At 37.7% G+C, this 20,570-nt stretch overlaps 1 protein-coding gene across 1 annotated transcript in view; it reads right to left on the bottom strand.

Annotated features, from left to right (window-relative positions):
• The window catches only part of RASEF (RAS and EF-hand domain containing), a 20,985-nt gene extending 7,216 nt beyond the window's left edge, over nt 1-13,769 (bottom strand). The window contains exons 1-9 of the mRNA XM_035889287.1: nt 13,627-13,769; nt 12,762-12,852; nt 8,886-8,981; nt 7,723-7,800; nt 7,144-7,259; nt 6,278-6,346; nt 5,312-5,396; nt 3,957-4,048; nt 901-1,135 (exon numbers count right to left, since the gene is read on the bottom strand). Of these exons, the coding sequence (XP_035745180.1) occupies nt 901-1,135; nt 3,957-4,048; nt 5,312-5,396; nt 6,278-6,346; nt 7,144-7,259; nt 7,723-7,800; nt 8,886-8,981; nt 12,762-12,852; nt 13,627-13,655 (891 nt within the window). The 5' untranslated portion in view covers nt 13,656-13,769. The remainder of the gene's footprint in view (nt 1-900; nt 1,136-3,956; nt 4,049-5,311; nt 5,397-6,277; nt 6,347-7,143; nt 7,260-7,722; nt 7,801-8,885; nt 8,982-12,761; nt 12,853-13,626) is intronic.
• Between the last annotated feature and the right edge of the window lie 6,801 nt (nt 13,770-20,570).

Raw genomic sequence — 20,570 nt, forward strand, 5'->3', positions numbered from 1 at the left:
TTATATGCAGCACAGCTGTAATCAGCCCTATTCATAGCATTTTCAACTGCAGACTAAACGTCTCTACTAAATGCACAATAAAGGAACTGCTCTAAAAAAATCCCTGTGTTCTGCTGTGCTTGATACTAGTCTTGCTATTAGTCATCAGTAAAGGTCTTCATTTTACTAACAATAAAATGGACACAATAACAGCTTCCTACATTTCTAAATTCTCTCAGACTTACTGTGTAAATTAATGTATGCACTAACAGGACACTTCTTCTCATATATGTGATTTTTTCATAGAATCATTTAGGTTGGAAAAGACCTTTAAGATCATCAAGTCCAACCGTTAACCTAACACTGCTATTCCACCACTAAACCATGTCCCTAAGCACCTCGTCCACCCATCTTTTAAATACCTCCAGGGACGGGGACTCAACCACTTCCCTGGGCAGCCAGTTCCAAAGCTTGACAAACCTTTCAGGGAAGAAATTTTTCCTAATGTCCAACCTAAACTTGCCCTGGCACAACTTGAGGCTACTTTCATTCACTGCCACACCATAGTAAGAGAAAGTGAACGGAAACCTATTTTACATATATCGTATCTGCTTTTTAATCATTAGAAAATGGGCTCCTGTCTGCATGCTGTTTAACAACATTGAGAAACCATGGGTACTTCAAAAATTAAGCTATTACCTCAAAAATCTATCAAAAATGTCAAAACAAAAATTTTGTTTTAAAGAGGAGTAACTATGCATTCTCAAATAAATTGTCACTGTTCTTATTTAAATGTATGTAACACAAATACTTAGTTTTAACTGGCCTAGGGGCAAAGATCCATTTCATTTTAAAAACAGGAAACTATTTTTTTCTCCAACCAAAGGTCTTTCTCAGACAAGGAGTAAGTCTGGCACTTACATCTGTATCAGAAGCATCACCACCAAAGCTTTCTTGCATACACTGTGACCTTTGAAAAATCCTTTGATGCTTGTATTCCACTTCTGAATCATACTCATTTGAATCTCTCAGGGTAGACAAACCACTGTCAAAACAGCTCTCAGGCAAGCTGTCAACTTCACAGTTTATCCTTTGCATAGGATCACAAAGGGCTAAAGAATCATAATCTTCATCCACACAAGAAGAATGAGATGATCTATTAAGAAAATATTGGAGGGGGAAAAAAAAAAAATTATTCCACAATCATTTTTCCCAACAAAATCTGAGCCATTCTGGAATAGTCAATACTTAGAAATGCTAACTATACAGTTTAAGACATATGCCAATGCCTATTTTGCCCTTGTAAATAATTTATTTTTCAATCATATCTCTTGGGATGCTCAGATTAAATTATATAATCTATGTTATCGATGATGACTTCCCGAGTCTCAGTAATAATGCCATACACAGAAAAAATAATTTAAAAAAAAGATTCAGAAAATTATGTACTATGAAGACATCAAAGGCAGAAAATGATAGCTGATGGCTTAGCTAATTTTGGCCTATTCTAAGACACATAAAATGACCTTAAAACACTGTATCTAATTTAAATGCATGCATTTGCTCACAGAGGCACACAGGCCAATACCCGTTATAAATATAGAAAAGGGGGTAACAGAGTTCAGAAGATCAGTAATGGTGGAAGAAGTCACTGAAACATGTTTTCTTACAGTTTCGTAGGCTACGCAAAACTTAAGGTTTTACACAAAAGTCCTTTCTTTCCCCTCGCCTTTCCTTCAAAGGCCTTTTCTTTCTTTCTTTCTTTTTTTCCATCTTGGATGTTGTAATACATAAAAATATTTAAATGGATGCAGCAATGACAGTGTGGCTTACAGGAAAAAAAATCTCATTTTTATTTATGTAAATGAAACTACAGAAAAAAAAGATAAATAGAATGAATAGTAGAAGACTCATTCTTTTTAACAAGTTTACTACGACTACAATCATTGTCCTGCTCCTGCAGCAAGACAGGGACAGGCACAAGTTAAAGTGAGGTAGAAAACATCTCCAAGTTACAGTGGAAAAGAGAGAACCAGTTTGGCTCTGTCCTATTGGATGTGAAGCACTGACCTGCTGCAACAGACAAGGTCAGCATTAGTCCTTGTAAAGACAGTTTGCTGCCAGAGGGGCTGGGAGCTCCCAGTGCAATGGCACACCACAGAAGAGTAAATTGGTGAGAATCACCAAATTATGAAGCTGTTACTAAGTTTAATATAATTCCTCCCTGCAAGTGGCCACACAGGAGTGACAGAGCCATCATTGTCCCATGCAAAAACATCCAGAACCATCTAATTTACAACCTGTCAGGCTAATGAATAATCACATGAATGAACATGATCTTTCTGTGAAATATCACAGCATCCATGCTATTTGTATTCATGCATCTACAGCCTATACTGAATCACTGAAATACAGAGGAAGAGCACATGCTATAACAAAGTTAAGTTTGTCAGGCATTCCCTGAAATAAAAGTCTTTAATAGTCAATTTTCAACCTCACTGAAGCATGAATCCAATGCTGGGAATTTCATATCTGCTTAAAGCAAGTTAGACCAAGATGTATGATACAACTAAAAAAAGAAAAAGTGTACTTACTAATGTAAATTGCTTAAAACATGTTAGAATGCAAATCAGCATCTTTTAATGCTGGTCTGATGTCAAGAGATAGACAAAGCACTGAAAATTAACAGGTTTGGGGACATTCATATCTCTTTCTCACAGTCACACCTGCTAAGAGTAAGTTTTATTCCTACCGCATAAACTTTTTCCCAAAGCAGCTTGCATTTCTCACTTTTGTGAGAATGCAAGGATTGCACCATGTGGTAGGTACTAATATATATTCACAGAGAAAGACATCACTAAGCCTCAAGAGAGTTTTTAGTTATCCCTTCAGAAAGCTACTCAATGTAATATGCAATTTAGTAGTGGACGTTTCCCAAAATTTGCAGGGGGTCCAACAGAGGGGGATTGGTTTTATCTTCATTCAGCAGAAGGAATCACTTTGTAACAAGCAAAACTTTACAGCCAGCAAACACATCTCACGTGGAGACAGCAGAGTAACGCTACTGAATGAATGGGGATATTATGAGTGTGAAGCAGAAGCCAACTTAATCCCTACTGAAAACATTCAACTCTCTGGCAAAATGTAAAAAACAGACATCTAAGAACTCTAACAGAGATCTCTCTAGAGTTTGAAGTACCACTGAAAGAAAAATAAGACAAAACAATCTATCGAGTAAGGACACATGTTTTTGTTGGCAGTTCCAGCTGTTTAAAAAAAAAAAAAAGTGTGAAAACATAACATGATCTATAGCACTTCCAATGTCCAGTGACTTCAGTGAGAGTCTCTGCAATGATCTGACAAAGCTCTGATCAATGACCTGCAACCAGTAAGTACAAAACCAAAGTAGCTCTGACCATTTGATATTTGCATTTAGATAACTTATGTTCTCTGTGGCTTTTACCCCATAAATTTCCAAGTGCATTCACTACTCTTGCATGTCTGTGTGAGATGAGGATGTTTATCCTTCTGAACATAGAATTAGGCCCACATACCCTTGTAATAATTATTACATGGGAAAACCAGACATGCAGGCCAAAGATATGACCAAAAATCTTTTATTTCTGAAGTACTGAGTGAGCTAGCTAACAGAGGTCCTCGGCAGATTTTTATGGTTGCTTGGAGACAAGGAGTGGAGACTGATAACCAAACTAGAATCAAAACAGTCCAAGACCAAATAAGAGCCTGTCTGAACTCTCCCTAAGTTCATTATTTGCACTGAAGAGTTTTCCTGAGCTTTCTGAAGTCATTGAAAAGATTCCTGTTGACTTCAGTATACTCTGGATCATATGCTGCGGTCACACATTCCTTCTGAATCAGACAGAACTATTATCTCTGTTACTTGACAATATTTGCTCTTCTGTGACTAGTGTGATGCCCTAGCCTTTTCAGGCTTAACAAAACCAAACCTGTCTTACCTGTCATACCGTGCATTTAGAGGAGATTGTCCACCATTAAATTTAGGACTGCTTCTAGAAATGGTACTTCCTGGTGAGGTGTTTGCTAACCGCTGCGACAGATACATAACAAATCCATAATGAGTTTGATGAACACAGTGTAAACATTTAGATTTTTCATGAAAAAAGTGTGCAGTATATTTTCATATATATTCAACTACTTATTTTTATTAAGCCTCATGCTTTATACAGGACTTCATGTCAAAAGGCCTATTGCATTTTGGCTCCACTGTTGCGTTAATACTGAACCTGCTAGCCACACGGAACCACAAAAGACAATGGAAATTCCAAGAGGATGCTTTCACTGACTTTGAAATGCTAGACTTTGAAAAGTAATGTCCAGAATAATGACATGTTTTCTACTGAAGTGAAAAGGAAAATGTCACTGGCTGAGCTAGTTTCAGTAGTGATACCTCCTGGTTCTGGAGTGAGATAGTGGAGAGAAGGAGAGATCCCAACCGATAGCACGTGACAGTATTTTGTACATTCTGCTGTCCCTCTACATGTTTATTCACTGGCAACAGTTTCCTCTGTCTTCTCTGTAATCTGCCTCTCCTACGTTTCAGGGCATGAAAGAAGAAATTATATTTCTTGTTGCATCTACAGTGAATCTCTGGTAGCCTGTATCAGCAAAAGGCACTCATGTTCATTGGTACAGTATGCTGGAAACAGGCAATGACCCCTATTTTCCTCCTTCCTGGCCAGTATTTTTGTGTGCCCATTATTCTGGCCCCAGGCTTCCCAATACTGCGAAATGGCAGTGTAGAGTAAATTTTTTCTAACTTCAAAGCCTTCCTTTCTCTAATTCAGAAGATGGTGGGTTACGTGTGTTACAACGGATTACTGTACAGCTGTGATAGCTCAGAAGGGTCTGACTGAGGACCCTATCATCAGCAGTCCCTGCTATTTATTTTCCCAGTGAGTTGCCTGGACAAAACTTCAAATTAGCTTAAGACCTTGCTACTAAACTAAACTAAAAAGTTTTCTGAAAAAGTGTGCTTTCAGTGATAGGGCATTCCCACATACATGATACAAACATATTCCCTTTAGTGCAAGAGAAACTGATGAATTATTCAACTCATCAGATACATTTGGCCAAAGCACCTCAGAAAGTAGTTGTGCTCTAACAAAACTCCATTATTTCACAAAACAAAAGTAAAATCTAAAAATATTCAACTACGCAAGTGTATTCCCAGAGTGAGTCCACAGAATAAAACTCAATTTTCTGAGTACCCACTGAAGTACAAATAAATTTGCATTTGGTGTATTATTTCTTAAACTTTCTAGTACAACATAATAAAATGATAAATACATACCAATGATCTGTTGTACTTGCTGAAACTGTTTTCAAGTGCACTTCTTAAACCATCATTGCTGTCATGCAGCTTTCTATTAGCTGACCTAACAAGGAAACATAGTTTAACTTGCAGGAGTAGAGTAAACAAAACATTAAAGATTATGTAACTTACTACAAAGAAAAAATAAAAAAAATTACCTATAAAAAAACCCTTTTGTTTTTCTTTAGATAAACACAACAGAGTAACGTGGAACTAGAAATGTGTTGTCATATACTCAAACAAATGATTGTACTTGAAAAAAGGACTGTGAAGTTTAGCCTCCAGTAGCAGCCTAGGAAACCCTGTTTCACTTTTCTAGCATGGTCTGTGGTCAGCTGAGGGGAAAAAGGGTAGTAAACAGATACAGCCATTTCTGAAATACAAAGCGACTACCCTTTAAGTATTGCTGAGATAACTCTAAGGACAGATGTGATTCAGTCACTTGAAACAAAGAGTATGTTTAGGATGAAGAAATTAACTAAGTATGTAAAAAACCTCATTCATCATGACCCTCCTCGAAAGCAAAAATCTCTGCTCCCCTTGTATAATACTGCACACACTTAGTGCTTTCCAGTAATGGTTAAGACAGGAAGTTACTGGAGAAGCGAAGTCAATAAAAAGAGGAGCCAAGTAATAATTTTTCTAATGGTATGGATAGACTAAAATCTCGTTCAGCCTGTCATAAAGAAGTGAAAATCACTGAAGCTAAGAAAAAAAGAAAAAACAACGAAGAGTTAGTGGCTCAGTAGCACAGCAGAGTTAGTAGCACAGTACCTTCTATGAGAGCTGAGCACAGTACCTTCTTTGAGAATTGAGGCCATTTCAATATTTTTGCTTGGTATTTTTCCCAAATACTATCCCAGTCTTTTGCATACAAAAACACTTACCCCCGAATATGCTGGGACAAAGTTTTGTTAATAAAAATCTGAATTACTAAGAACTTACTGAAGTATTTCAATTTGTCTCTCCAGATTATCTCTGTTCTCAGTATACTCTCGTATCATTTCTAGGTCTCTGCAAAAAAATACCAAGAAGTTATACTTTATAGGATATCCTTTTTTGTTTTTATAATATTGCTTTTGGCAGAGGACAAAACTCAGCAGTCAACATCTATAAGAGGTGATCAATATAGAGTGAGGAAAAGATATAATTTCAAAATATTTCTGAATACAGTTTTTTTATGTTTACATTTCTGCTGAAATATGTTAAAAGTTATTTTATGCAGAGTAAAATCACTTGGTAACTTCATTATCTCTGCCATTATATGTCAACAAAGACTGAATGAAAAATAAAAGATCTATAAAATAACCATATGGGCTGCCCCCTTTCCCGTTGAAATATCATTTGTGGTATCTGAAGATAACCACATAATGAAACTGTTGTTTACCCTCCTTTAAATGAATATCTACAAGCAGCTTTCATTCACTTTAGAAAAAAATGGTTGAGACTTATATGGGAGGCTTACAAAACTATTCTCCCTGATATTCATACAGATATTCATCTGAGTGCAAGTCATGGAGGAAAATAATGCCCGATGCTATAACTTTTACTCCTAACTAAAGTCCCAGTAAAATCAATGGGCTTCCCTGCAAGATTATGAGAGTTCGCATCACATCTAGAACTTGCACTTTCAGAAACCTGACAAGAGAATTGAACAGTAGTCCTGGCATACTTTGCATGGTGTCAAATATTTACCTGTCATTTATGGCAAATTTAGAAAATAACAATTACCAGCTGCATGCAAAAAAAAACTGTATCAGATAACAGATTTTTTCCCCCAGTGAAAATGCTATCATGTAGAAGTACCTTACCTCTCAGTGTTCAAAGTCTGATCCGCATACTCGCTTTTCAAGCTATCTAATTCACTCTGTAGAAAAGCTATATTTGTCTGTGCTTCTAAAAGATCTTTCTTAAGTTTCTGATTTTCCTTTAAAAAAGGAAGATATTATATGTTAGCTGTCATGGTCACCTGCATAAAATGTTGACCTGTTACAACAGTAAAATAAACGCCATAAAAATTAAATAAAAATGAAACACTAGAAAATTTGAGCATAGAGGAGGAAAGAAAATGAAAGAACTCTACATCAACAGAGAAGTCAGTAAATTAGCATGCAAGAACGACTGAACTTTTATTTTGCCATTTCATTTACACAAAAAGGGGACTATATCATCCCAAGCCAATTCTAAGTGTTATACCTAGAACGTATATGCATTTATACAGAACAGAGCTTTTTCACAAATTAAAGATCCTCATATACTTATCAATAACTTTAAAAGTTTATTCCGTAGCTTGACAGTAGTAAATGTAAAAAAAAAAAAAAAAAAAGAAACTGTATTGCAGAGGCTAAAACTCAGGCTAAATTAATATGGTAATGATAATCATCTCCTACCAGCAACATATCATGTATTCTTTTTTTCAATTCAACCACATCTTCCCTGTGGTTTACATTTTTGGATTGCTCCTCCAGCTAGAAGGATAAATATGCATAATTAATATATGTTATTGATTGTTTTGATTCAAAGTACATAAAAAGTAATGGAAATCATATTAAATAGCCCCTAAAACATTTTAAAGCTATTAGAAGTTTTTTAAACCCAGAGTTTTCCCAAGTGTGTGAGTAGGCAGCGTTACGCCAAAAATCACTGGCTTTCTATATTAATTTTTTTAAGCAATAGTTAAAAAATGTTTAATGAGCATTTTGCACTCTGTAGGTGTTGAATATGCATAACTAGTGACACAGAAGCCAGCTTCTGGGAAGATATAAATGGGTGTATCCTCACTAACATAAAAAAAAACCCCAACATATGCTACCTCATCTGCGTAGTATTTGTGCTACAAGCTCTCATGTTCCTTGATAGAAATTTACATTTCTATCAATGCTCTTTTAAGTGCAATTCAATATGAAGAAACAAAAAGTATACCCTCACTGGTTGCTATAATTCTGGTAAAACTTATAGTAAAAACTAATGTTAAAATGAAATCCAAATTACAAAATAACCCAAACCGATATCCATATATCTGAGATTTCAGTGTACCTTAGCTTAGATATCAAATTAAAAGATTGGGTTGAAGTTAAGTTCAGATTAGTAATGACTAGGTACACTAGTAATTTCAGGTTAAAATTACACCTTAAACCCACCTCTACCATTAGCATTCGAGAGAAATGCACTAGCTGCTAAAAGGCACTATATTACTGTAAATTACTATATTTGGGTTGCCAATTTCATCTAAATCTATAAATTACAAATACTTAGAGGCAATATATAGGGCTATTTCCAATGTATCAAATACGAGACTAGGTAACTGCAATGTTAACAAGTTGATGGACCTAGAAAATTATTCAGCCACAGAATTTGGCTAGCAGTTGGTCCCTTTAGAATTAACGCATCAGCACAGAATGACAACATAACCTAAAAAATTATTTGCAATTGCCATTTACTAATACAGGGTAAATTAAAAAGCTACAATTATTATATCCACCTTGGGAAAGCACTTCTTAAGGTCAGCATCTCTTAAAACACTTTAAAAACTCTCTCCATTACTTCAACTCACCTTTTTAAGTTTTTTTATTGTCACCTGAAGATCCCCAACTTCAGTATCATACTGGCGCTTCAGCTCATTTAGTGCTTCTTCAGCTTTTCGTTTCTCCTGCAATATTTTTATCTCATTAAAAGTTGAGAGAGGCTTCAAATGTTTATGAAAAAATGCATCCACCAGTTTGGAAACCACACACTTTCCCCTTAGATTAATGCGTGTAATTTTGTCTTTCCATTATGTCAACCTGCCTCTTCCTTAAGATCCACAGATTCTGATTCTGTAATTGCAGTCCATATGTAAAATATTCATAGAAATAAAATGGTAAGGTGGAAGCAAAGATATGGATCATTTCAGTATTTATTATTCATGTCATAGTCTCCTGTGCTTAACATTCTCAATGTCTTAAAAAAAAAAAAGAACCTGAAATAGAAGTGTTCAAATTTTATTTGTACATAAATTTAGGTGTGTACTACATACACAGATGTATACATATACCCCTGCACATCAATCAGGGCATTACATCCTCTTTTTTCAGATGAGTTGTCTCTGGCTCAGCATACAATGTGCTAGTAATGACATTACTGTGCCACCATCGGTTACTTATTTTTGGTTTTCTTCTAAATTTTTTTACTTGCAAGTGTTGGAATGTTACAGGCCCATGTTCAGTAAGAGGTATGCTGATGACAGCATCTTCAGTTTCATATGGTAATTGGTCTGAGTATCAAACCAAGTACACTATTCTGAGTTTTATTTTAATCAAAACAAAGAGATTTTGAAAGGAAGTTACATCAAACACCATGAGAAGAATGGTATGTTCCACATGCTATAGATGAGAACGTGCTTAACTCATTCCAGACACTCCCCAGGGAGTTCAGTGCAGTTTCACAACGCAAGAAACCAGAATGCATCAATCATACGTGGTGCCAATGAGACAAGTTGAGTTGTCACACAGAAAAGACAGACATGGACTTTGCTCAGAATTCAGTGCTTTCCTCTAGATGATTCTGACATCCATGCGTTAAAATGATAATCAAAGTAATTAGATTAAGCTGGATTCTCTTACTGTTGGCACCTATATAGGACTCCTACATATTGTTTGGTAACTATTTGCTTCGCTTGAAGAAACAAAATATAGGACAGGCTCAACCTGCAGACAGTATCATGCAGAAGCAGGTGTCACGGTGGTATGAGTGAGATCACTCTGACAAACAATAGCCTTGAGTACAGGCATTAAGGTTAATGTCTTAGTACAATCCCACAAAGTAAATATCTTACATTTACTCACAGGGCGTTTTAGCAGGTGGAGTATGTGGACCTATGAGCTAAAGGGAACATTTAGGAATGAAAATAAAAAAGTGTTGTGAGAAACAAGTTACAGCCCACCTTTCATATTTATAGCTAGATGTGAACAGAGAAATTGCAATTCATGCAACTCGGTGACAATTTGAGGACTTTTTAGAATGAGAACCACAAACTAGATGTGGATAATACCTAGCAGATGTGGTTTTACATACTGGCAGTACATAGAATCATAAAATCATTTGGTTGGAAAATACCTTTAAGATCATCAAGGCCAACTGCTCCTGTTCACTACTAAACCATGTCTCTAAGCACCTTGTCAATCTGTCTTTTAAATACCTCCAGGGATGTGGACTCAACCACTTCCCTGGGCAGCCCGTTCCAGTGCCCGACAACCCTTTTGGTGAAAAAATATTTCCCAGTATCCAATCTTAACATCCCCTGGCACAACTCCAGGCCATTTCCTCTTGGCCTATTGCTTGTTACTTGGGAGAAGACTGACACTCACCTGGCTACAACCTCCCTTCAGGTAGTTGTAGAGGGTGATAACGTCTCCCCTCAGCTTCCTCGTCTCCAGGCTAAAGAACCCCAGTTCCCTCAGTTGCTCCTCATCAGATTTGTGCTCCAGACCCCTCACCAGCTTCCTTGCCCTTCTCTGGACATGTTCCAGCACCTCAATGTCCTTGTAGTGAGGGACACAAAAGCTGAACACAGTATTGGAGGTGCAGCCTCACCACAGCCAAGTACAGGGGGACAATCACTGCCCTCATCCTGCTGGCCACACTATTTCTTAAACAAGCCAGGATGCTGTTGGCCCTCTTGGCCACCTGGGCACACTGCTGGCTCATGGTTAATCAGCTATCAACCAGTACCCCCAGATCCCTCTCTGCCAAGCAACTTTCCAGCCACTCTTCCCCAAGCCTGTAGCGTTGCATGGGGTTGTTGTGATGCCAGTACAGGACCCAACACTTGGCCTTGTTGAACCTCATACAATTGGCCTCAGCCCATCAATCCTGCCTGTCCAAGTCTCTCTGTAGAACCTTCCTCCCCTCAAGCAGATCAGCACTTCATCCAGCTTAGTGTCATCTGCAAACTTGCTGAGGGTACACTCAATCCCCTCATCCAGGTCATTGACAAAGACATTAAACAGAACTGGCCGCAACACTGAGCCCCGGGGAACACCACGCGTGAATGGCCTCCAACTGGATTTAACTCCATTTACCACCACACTCTGGGCCCAGCCATCCAGCCTTCACACATTTGGGCCTGGCCATCCACATCACTGTGGATGTTCTCAGAGCAAGCAAATATGCACATCCCAGTCACCTTTTTACAGCAGTGAAAAAGTCTCCAGAGCTTTTTTCAGTGATTTACCACTTTTGGCAGAATAGAAATTTTCCAGAGCAAATATATTTGTTTTCTAAACATAAATGCTTAGTCTCTCTGGAAATTGAAAGTTTATCTCTACTGAGAGTTGCATTATCATTAGTCAAATACATTTGACATTTTTATGTCATTATATTTTGTTTCTAGGAAAACAACTGACTTTTATGGTTTGGTAGGAGTGTTTCCCTTGTGTAGAAACAGATGCTTTTGAAGCACATCTATCAGAATACCATTTATCTTCACAGATCAATTACCTTGAACTATTTAAAATCAGCAAGTTGGCAGACTGCACTTTATTGCTTCTGATTCTGCAAATACTTGGTGAAAGAACACATACCAAATATACATACATTCAGTATACTGTGTATCCTACAAAGGAATAATTATGCCCATAGTATATGTTTTAATTAATGCATTTCTTATGTCCATATTAGAACAATTCCACAAACTGTCATTCTTACGCACATTATAAAATTAGGTTTACCTTATGTGAATTTAGTAAAAGTTCAACGGGAAGCAGACAACACTGGTGGGGTGGTTTTAGTGTGCTGCTTTCTATTGGAATTACACAGCCACATGTGGCTCTAATACATATCTTTCAGTGGGTAAGGGGAAGAGGATTCTTGTACTTTCCCATCAAGACTGCAAGACAGTTGAAACAATGGCTAAAACTTGAGCACTTTGAAACAGAATTTCCCATCAACTTTGGGAGGTCCTGGCCCTCACAGACTGTCATCACAATTACCCTCTCATATGTCTGTAATTCTCCAAAATACAGATGCAGGATGAGAATTGGGAAAAGAAAGATCACCACTCCAGGCAGATAAACAAATTATCTAAGCATTAATTTCTACATAAATTCATCTTACTAAGAGAACTAGATGCCATTCTTTTATGGTGAAATGTCACTTTCTGCAATCTGTTCCCAATACTGGTCTCAGAAATAAATTCCTCCAGGCCAGCATATTCTCACAAAAGAGAAAGACTTTTTTTTCTTGGTTTATTACATCTGAGCAGCCATTCCTCTTTGGGAGAACATTAAGAGAATACATTTTTGATCTTAGGGATAGCTTCTTTTCATCTAGGCCCTGCCTTCAGTGGCTTTGAGTCAGCCCATCAGGATCAAAAACACACCTGGCCATCATTCCTGGATAAGATCATTGAGAGTTTCATAAGTATGAAATTCTGCAAATATGAAATACTTACTTCCTTTTTAACTTTATGTTCTGCAGCCTGTATCCGTTGTTCCATCTCTTCCTCCAGCTCACTGAGCTGAACTGCTGCTTTATCCTGAGCTCTAAAATTTAAAAGTAAATACTCTTTTAGGAATTGACCTCTGGCTTGACAGAAACGTTGTGTGAAACACATCTGCCTACCTCAGCTGAAACAAATTTGACAGACAGACATGGAAACAGTTTAACACTGCCCAGACCTTGAAACCGGTGTGGTTGGAAACCAAAAACACAAATTAATTTGAAGATCCAGGCAAATTAGATTTTAAATAATAGCTGACAGCTGATGATCAATATGAAATACATTACATCTGCATTTTGAAAATTAAGTTACACAGATAAAAGGCCTCTCTGGTTACCACAAGAAGAGACTTCAAAAGGGTAACTACAGCAACTTGCATCACCCACACATACAAGACCTCTGTCCTGAGGTTTTGGCAATAATGATGTGAGATTACAAATACTGAGTAGTTACAATAGGTAAATACAACTCTTGAAATAAAGAAGCAAAAATATGGTTTCTAAAATGGAAGCATAATGGGCCTGTATGCTAAAACTCAAAGTCACAGACAAGGAAGAGGAGTCAACATTTTCGTTTCAAGACGTTAAACCTAAGAATAGTGCCTGCAAAAATTTGGTCCAGGATTTACCCGAAGGATGAACAGTGAATCATTTGCAAGCTGCTATATGTGCTTATGCACCTGTGGGTGCATATAAACTAACATCTGAACTGAGTTTACAGAAATACTCTGCATGACGTATTTTGGCACTTTAACCCAACAAAGTGTGATACAGAAAAAAGTAACTGCGTAACTGAACTAGAAACACACTCACTATACCTTTTTACTGCGATGGCCAAAGTTTCCATCTCTGTGCTTTGAAGTTTGATCTCTCGGATGAAGTTCTTAATGACATGTTCGTACGGCTGGATTAATCTTGGTTCCGCTATGTGTATGTTCTGATACAGAACACTGACCTGCTCTTGTCTGAAAAAGAGAGATACCATTTTAACTTGCTCACTTGGAACAATGTTCTATAACAGGTTTGAAAAATGCAATACAAATTAAGATATTCCCCTCTTTGCATATTTTTACAACTTATTTTATTACAATAATACCATAATTGTTACTATAGCTCAGTTTCCCACTGTAAACAACTGAAGTATTTCAGCACACCATAAAATCTGTTTCCAGCTGAAATGCTGACATTCATTTCAATATACAGAAACATAACAGCAGCACAAAGAAATATAGATTTACTGGTGCCAGAGGCATTTCTGTGTACATACATATTTCTGTCTTGCAAAGGGTTTCCTTTACAAAGACTAATGCTTTAGCTGTATTCAGTATTTCCAGAAGTTAAGTTAAACTTAATGTGCCACTCCGAATATCTTCCAATGTATGCACAATTTTTTTTCAAAACGTATTTTAAACAAACTAACGTCAAGGTTCACAAAGAGTCACAATAATGTGCAGATTTATCTGATAATCAGATGCTAGAAACTAGGTATAAATAATACATCACTAAAGAAATCCACAAATGTTTGTTTACTCAATTAATAATTTGCATTTTAAAAACTGTTAAGGACACTTTCCTTAGCAACAGATTTGCGCTAAAACAACACTGACATTATCAGCACCATCAGAAATACTAAAACTAGGAGAAACAAACAAAAAAACTGTATACTTAAAATCTGCCCTCCTTTCACTCTGTACTATCGCAACGCAGATAAATATGAGATTTCTGCACAACAGAGTTTTGGAACGGTTCTGAGGATAACATGTATCACAAAATAAGTCTGAGGTTTGGTTTCATCAGATCTCAATTAAATTTCAAGTGTACAGCAGATTTATAGCATTTAGACACTGATTTCCAAGTACACACAGCTGGGCAAACAGTTAAGTTCAGTGTCTCAAAGTGTTACCATTTACAGAATTCCTACCACAGTTCCATTAACGTTGGGTAGGCTTGAAGCTGGAGCCTGGCTGTACTTCAAACATTACAAAACATAGCCTCTCCACAGTCTCTCTGTTTGAAATTCCATTTATTTTTGACAGTTGGACCGGGAGCTGGTAACGTATGCTGCATTTCATAAATTCCTAGCACTTCAGCAGTTGTCCTTCAGAGCTCCAAATTGCTCACCAGAACAGCCAATAAACAATTGCAGAATAGTTTCAAATTTTAGATAGAAGCAGACATTGTACATATCCAGAATTAGCTGCTGAGGAATGTCACTTCTTCAAACCATGTGAATATACGCACAGTCTTTTAAATGCATGTAAAATAGAAACGGCACTAGCCACAGTGAGATGGACAGGGTTTACCCATCTTTCAAGGCAGATAAAATCAGCACAATCTAGGTCAACATATATGATTTTTAGAAATACATAATACAAGCATGAAATCTGTGTTCTGGAATTTTCTTTTTTCCTTTAAATTTCACCAACAAGATGCTTACTAATAACCTTGTTTACTAGAAAAGCAAGCAAACTGTAGGAAAATTACTTGCTACTTGGTGCTAACATAAAATATTCATTACTTGAGCATGTTTTCCTGATTCTCTTCCAAATCACAGGTCACTGAATTAAGGTTGGCTCTTTAAAGACCTGCATACCTTTTTTCATAAGAATTACAGGGTTATGTCAGTACTCTTTCTTTCTCACCATCTTGCGCAGAATTAATCAGCTGCTGCCTTTAAAACAAATGAAACTACATCCGTAAAACTACACCGTACCTCCAACCGTACTACAAATCCTGTGTTCAAAACCAGCACATACATAATGTTAACACCAGAGGCCTCTTACCATGCAGATTACTAATGGAGTAGCAAAACTGAAGGTACAGGGTCTCACGCTGATGGGAGTAGAGAATCAAAGTTACTCTGGCCTTTGCTTACTGTATTTTGTGCCAAGAGCCCAAGACATTTGTAGTGGAATTTTGTAATGTATTTCTGCAACTTTCCTTCTCTTTACAAGAACACCACAGCCACTCCTTCTTGCAGCTTCTTTTCAAAGTATGTGCAAATATACATACCAAAACTGAAGACAGAAATCAGTATCTCCGTGCTGCTTAGCCTCTGCCATACAGCTAAGTCTGCTTTAAGATGCAGTAGTCAGAAGCACAATGTAGCTACCGTGAGAGTTTATTCTCCCTCTGTGATATAAAAACCTCTTTATATTTATTATTCCTCCTTAGCCCAGTGACCAGCTATCATCCAGATGGATTCAAAATATCTCAGTGACCCAGTTTCATGAAGCAGTACTTAGGCTTAAGACGCAAAACAATACCCACACAGACACAACTGTGCGTGATCCAGGAATGGGCCTGAAAGGCTTTTTTAGATTAAAATTGGTCACTGAAATTCCCAGTGACACTTACCTGAGTGCTCCTATGGCAACTTTATGGGAAGTCTTAATTACAAACATGACTCAACAACTACTGCAGCAACAAAAGAATAGAGGAGAAATTAAAGTCATGCAACAAAATTGATGAGACTCTCCTTAAATCACTTATGCCTTCAGCAAGAAGTAATACACTTTCATGAACTGGGAAGACCACTATTGATTTAATCACTCCAAGGATCCGTGATGAATTAGCAGCAAGCACACTGTGATAGTATTTTATAGAAACACAGGATTTTTAGAAGGATGCAGCTATATTCACTCTATATCAATGTGCAGCACGTGTTTGATGATTATGAGAGGAATTCTTCTGAATTGCCTCCTTCTATATTTCAATCACTCTTCTGTTTTCACATGCTTTGGTAAAATATCAGTGACACCACTGCAGTGGGACAGCTTAGTTGCAATGAATATTGCCTAATTTGTTTGTTTGTCTCCAGTTACCCTTGAATACAAGCTATTTCTTTCTACATATTCATTAGTTACTCAAAATTATTTATCAAGGAAGATTTCACAAATGGATTTCACCAGGCTGACTCCTGAACTCTGAATAGTCTATCCTTTTGCTAGACAAAAAGGCAACTAGAATGCTCTTACTTCAGTTTCAGCAAAATTCATCAGAAATGCTCAGATTTTCCCTTTAAAACTGGTCTTCCTTTAAATCCTGAAATCACTTATAAATTGATTTAGCTGCACTGCTTTAAGTTCCACACTAACACAACTGTAGACATTCACAAATACTAAGAAAGAAACAGCATTTTTGATATACAACATGAAATAAACTGTCCCCTAACCATCTGGCACTATGGTTACACTACCTACCATACATGCCTTTCTGCTGCTTCTACAAAGTACAGACACAAAACACTAGTACACAAAAAAGTATAGTACCCTGACCAAGTACTGCTCTGGCTTTACCTTACCTCATCTCAAAGGTTTTATAATGTAAGCTGTCTGTAAAATTAGTAAGTGGAATTAGTCAATACTTGCCCACCTTCACATATGAGTTAAATTAAGCAAAGTTACTGTATTCACATGGTTTCAGAGAGTTTCCGAGAGAATTCAGAAAGAAAATAAAACTGCCATGATGATAATGCAATCTGTAACATGATAGACTTAAAAAAACATGGCAGAATACAAGAGGAGCAGAAGAGGAAAAAAAAACAATAAAAACAACACTGGGATTAGAGATATCAGATATTTGGATTATATAAAGTGGCAAAATTTCATTTGACCCACAGAGCTATGCTAATTCTTATCAATTCATAGCATTATTTTGGTTTGCTGAATGTACAGTGACCGTTCGCTTAACTATTCACAAACTGAATGCTGCTCAGAGGGCATTGATGGAATTTATCAAGGAAGAGCAGCTCTACAGTTGATCAGTATCTTACATGTGTTCCCTATGTAGCTGCCTGGGAGAGGATGCCATGTCCCCTTAGTCTGACCCCAAGGGCAGTATTTTCAGGAGTTTTCCACCAAAGATGTACAAAGTGCAATAAGCTAATGGAAGACTGGAGGAAATCAAAGATGTGCCAGTGGAGTTATCACACCACCTTCCCTCATTCACGTGGTCAAGATTCAGTGTTTCTTCTGTTGCGATTTTGCATATGTTTACCTGGGTCTTCTTTAGAAAGGTGGAGACTGACAAGATGACCGGGCACAATTTCAGGTCCCTCCTGTGCAGAGCACTCTGGGGAGCACAACACAGCAAAACAAGGTATAAGCTCCCTTAGGCAGGAGCTGCACGTGGGCTGTCAAGCTTAGCAGGGAGAGGGTTGTATTGAAAGGCAAGAAAACTAGACCAAAGTATTCCCCAGCAGGACAGTTTTTATAGGTCCTTCTGTGTACATGCACATCTTTCTCAACACCATCCCTTGCCAAATACTGACTTCTGTCTTCACTTCTCTCTTCTTTCTTATCCATGTTCTTACCTGGAGGCTTAAGGTCCCCAAACACCTCCTCTATGTTTTCTTGACCCAGACATCTTTCCATCACTGGAAAAATATACTTTATATTTTTGTAGGTGGTGGTAAAAGCAAAGATAATCACCACTACACTTAAAACTGATTTTCATGCTGATAATGTGCTCCCATTCCTAAGTCTTAGAACACATATTCTAACAGTCTCTTCCCAGTGTAGGTGAGCTTGTAAAATTACTCTCATGACTTGTAGCTGCTCTGTTCTCATATGGGCATGAAGAGATGAAGTATTAGGTCACCTGAGCTGGAAGGTCTGAGCTGGGTGGTCGGAGGAAAAAAAAGATCAAGCCTTATACATTCAATGATTGCCCTTACACTGGAGACCAACAGCCTATGTGTGCCACCAAGAGATAAGAAATACCTTTTCTTGAAAATCAGACACATTGGATATGCCATCATATCGGCCACCAGCAAAGGTCGACCAAATCCGTTTCAAATTGGAAAGGATCTACTTTTGTCGCAGCTGAGTGCCTAACACTTCCTCCTAGATTAAGTGCCTTGTGGAAAAACAGATTACACAAAACATTAACATGGTATTTCTCAACCAGAAGCACTATGTGGTTTTTTTAATACTTTTATTTTTCTATATCTGACCCTCCAGAAACAGGCTGCAAACAAATCTGCAGTCCCCAGATGAGAGAACCTGGACAAGGACTGATTCCCAGGGAAGGGATTTTTAATGTTTCCAAGGAATAAATACTGTTCCATTCCTAAAGACAGAGGTGTGATTTGGAGCTAGTGGAGCAAGAGTGGAAAAGACTGAGGCAGAGGGAGGGAAAGATGAAATCTGTGGAAAAGGAGAACACTCCAAAGGATATCGTTATGACAAATGATCCCGTGACATGAAAATACTAGGAAAACGAATGCTACAGTGCCTAAGTTATTTGGCACAGATGCTGTTCTGATTAAAACAAAAAAAAAAGCAGAACAGCAGTAAAACCTAAGGTGGGTCAGAAAGTCTTCTAGCTCACTGGAAGGCATCCATCACACTTCCAGCAGAGCACATTTGTCAAACCCCTGTCATGAGATGTTTTAAAAGAGAAGATATCATTCTTACAGCAGAGATCCCCTCTCCAGCACTGTGACAAAGGTGGACCCAACATCTGTTTTTCATCAGGCTTTGCCCGAAATCCCCTCTCCAGGGAACACACTTTTACTTCCAAGGAAATCTTTCCAGTACTGATATCACGACTCATCATCTCTTGGAAGTAAACACAAATTGCTGACAAGAGTTGATGCTGTGCTCTGTAATGACTTTGGCAAAAATCCATCCAGGCTTATGACAGCAAGCGCATGACAGGTTTTGGACTTTTTTTTTATGCAGCAGAGCCTCTCTCCTTTGCTGTAGCACAGCAGTATATCCCACGAGCATCGCCTGTCTTCACAGTTTAAGTAGCTCATGTTAAAAATGGCACTCTTTTCTCCTTTTATCACATCCCCCAGACTCACATTTTCTATACAGCTCCAGATGACATGATTGGGGGTGAACTGTTATCATAATCACATTAGGAGACTTTGGAATTGTATGATGCATAAAATCTCACAGTCTGGCAGCGCTGAAATTGGAGTCCCATGAACAGTCAGCCTGGCCCAAAGTACAAGGCACACAAGTGAAACAGACCCCAAGACTAAAAAGCAGAGCAATGAAGTATGAGGACTCTCAGAAGCAGAAGAATTTAACTTGAAATAGGGATACAAACTTTATTCTCCAGATCCATCCACCCATTCATGCTCAAATTAATTTAGTTCATTTTCCAATGAGATTATCCAATTTGCCAAATATCACACAAAAATTGCCTGGTAGGGCTTAAAGGGATTCAGTTTATCTCTGAGTGATCCCACAATATGCAGGAACACACACAGCATACACAGTCCCAAGTCTTTGTTCTTTCTGACTGAAAGTCTTTGACATTAAAATTTCAAAATCTGTTTTCTGGGAAGTTTTTTGCCTGTAATTTACAGATGCAAATAACTGTCATAGCATTCATAAGTACAGGTTTTCTCTTGAAGCATCAATGGATGTTGGATCATTCTTTGTTCAAGCTGAAGAATGGAAAGGCATTGCCATTAGGAGACTTCCCCACATGGTTTAAAAGAAGCGCATGCCTATTAGGAGCGCAGAGGGAACCTTGCAATCTTACCACTGAAATCCAAACAGATCTGAGGTTGGCCACATATTAAAAAAGAATGCAACACCCAGCAACACGGTCAAGGGCTAAAGCCTTCCAGTATGGGTAGTACATGGGAGCATTCATTTTCTGGAGCATCAAATAGGTAAGTTTCTTAGCTTTTTCTTTCTACTTCTGTACCATTGCAAATACTTCTTTGAGGAACAAACTAACGAACATGCCTGAGTTCTCAATAAAACAGATGTCCTACGTCTCACACAGGTATACTCCA

This window comes from Egretta garzetta, unplaced genomic scaffold (assembly GCF_000687185.1).
Source record: "Egretta garzetta isolate BGI_Z169 unplaced genomic scaffold, ASM68718v1 scaffold312, whole genome shotgun sequence".
In the NCBI taxonomy this organism is placed as follows: Eukaryota; Metazoa; Chordata; class Aves; order Pelecaniformes; family Ardeidae; genus Egretta; species Egretta garzetta.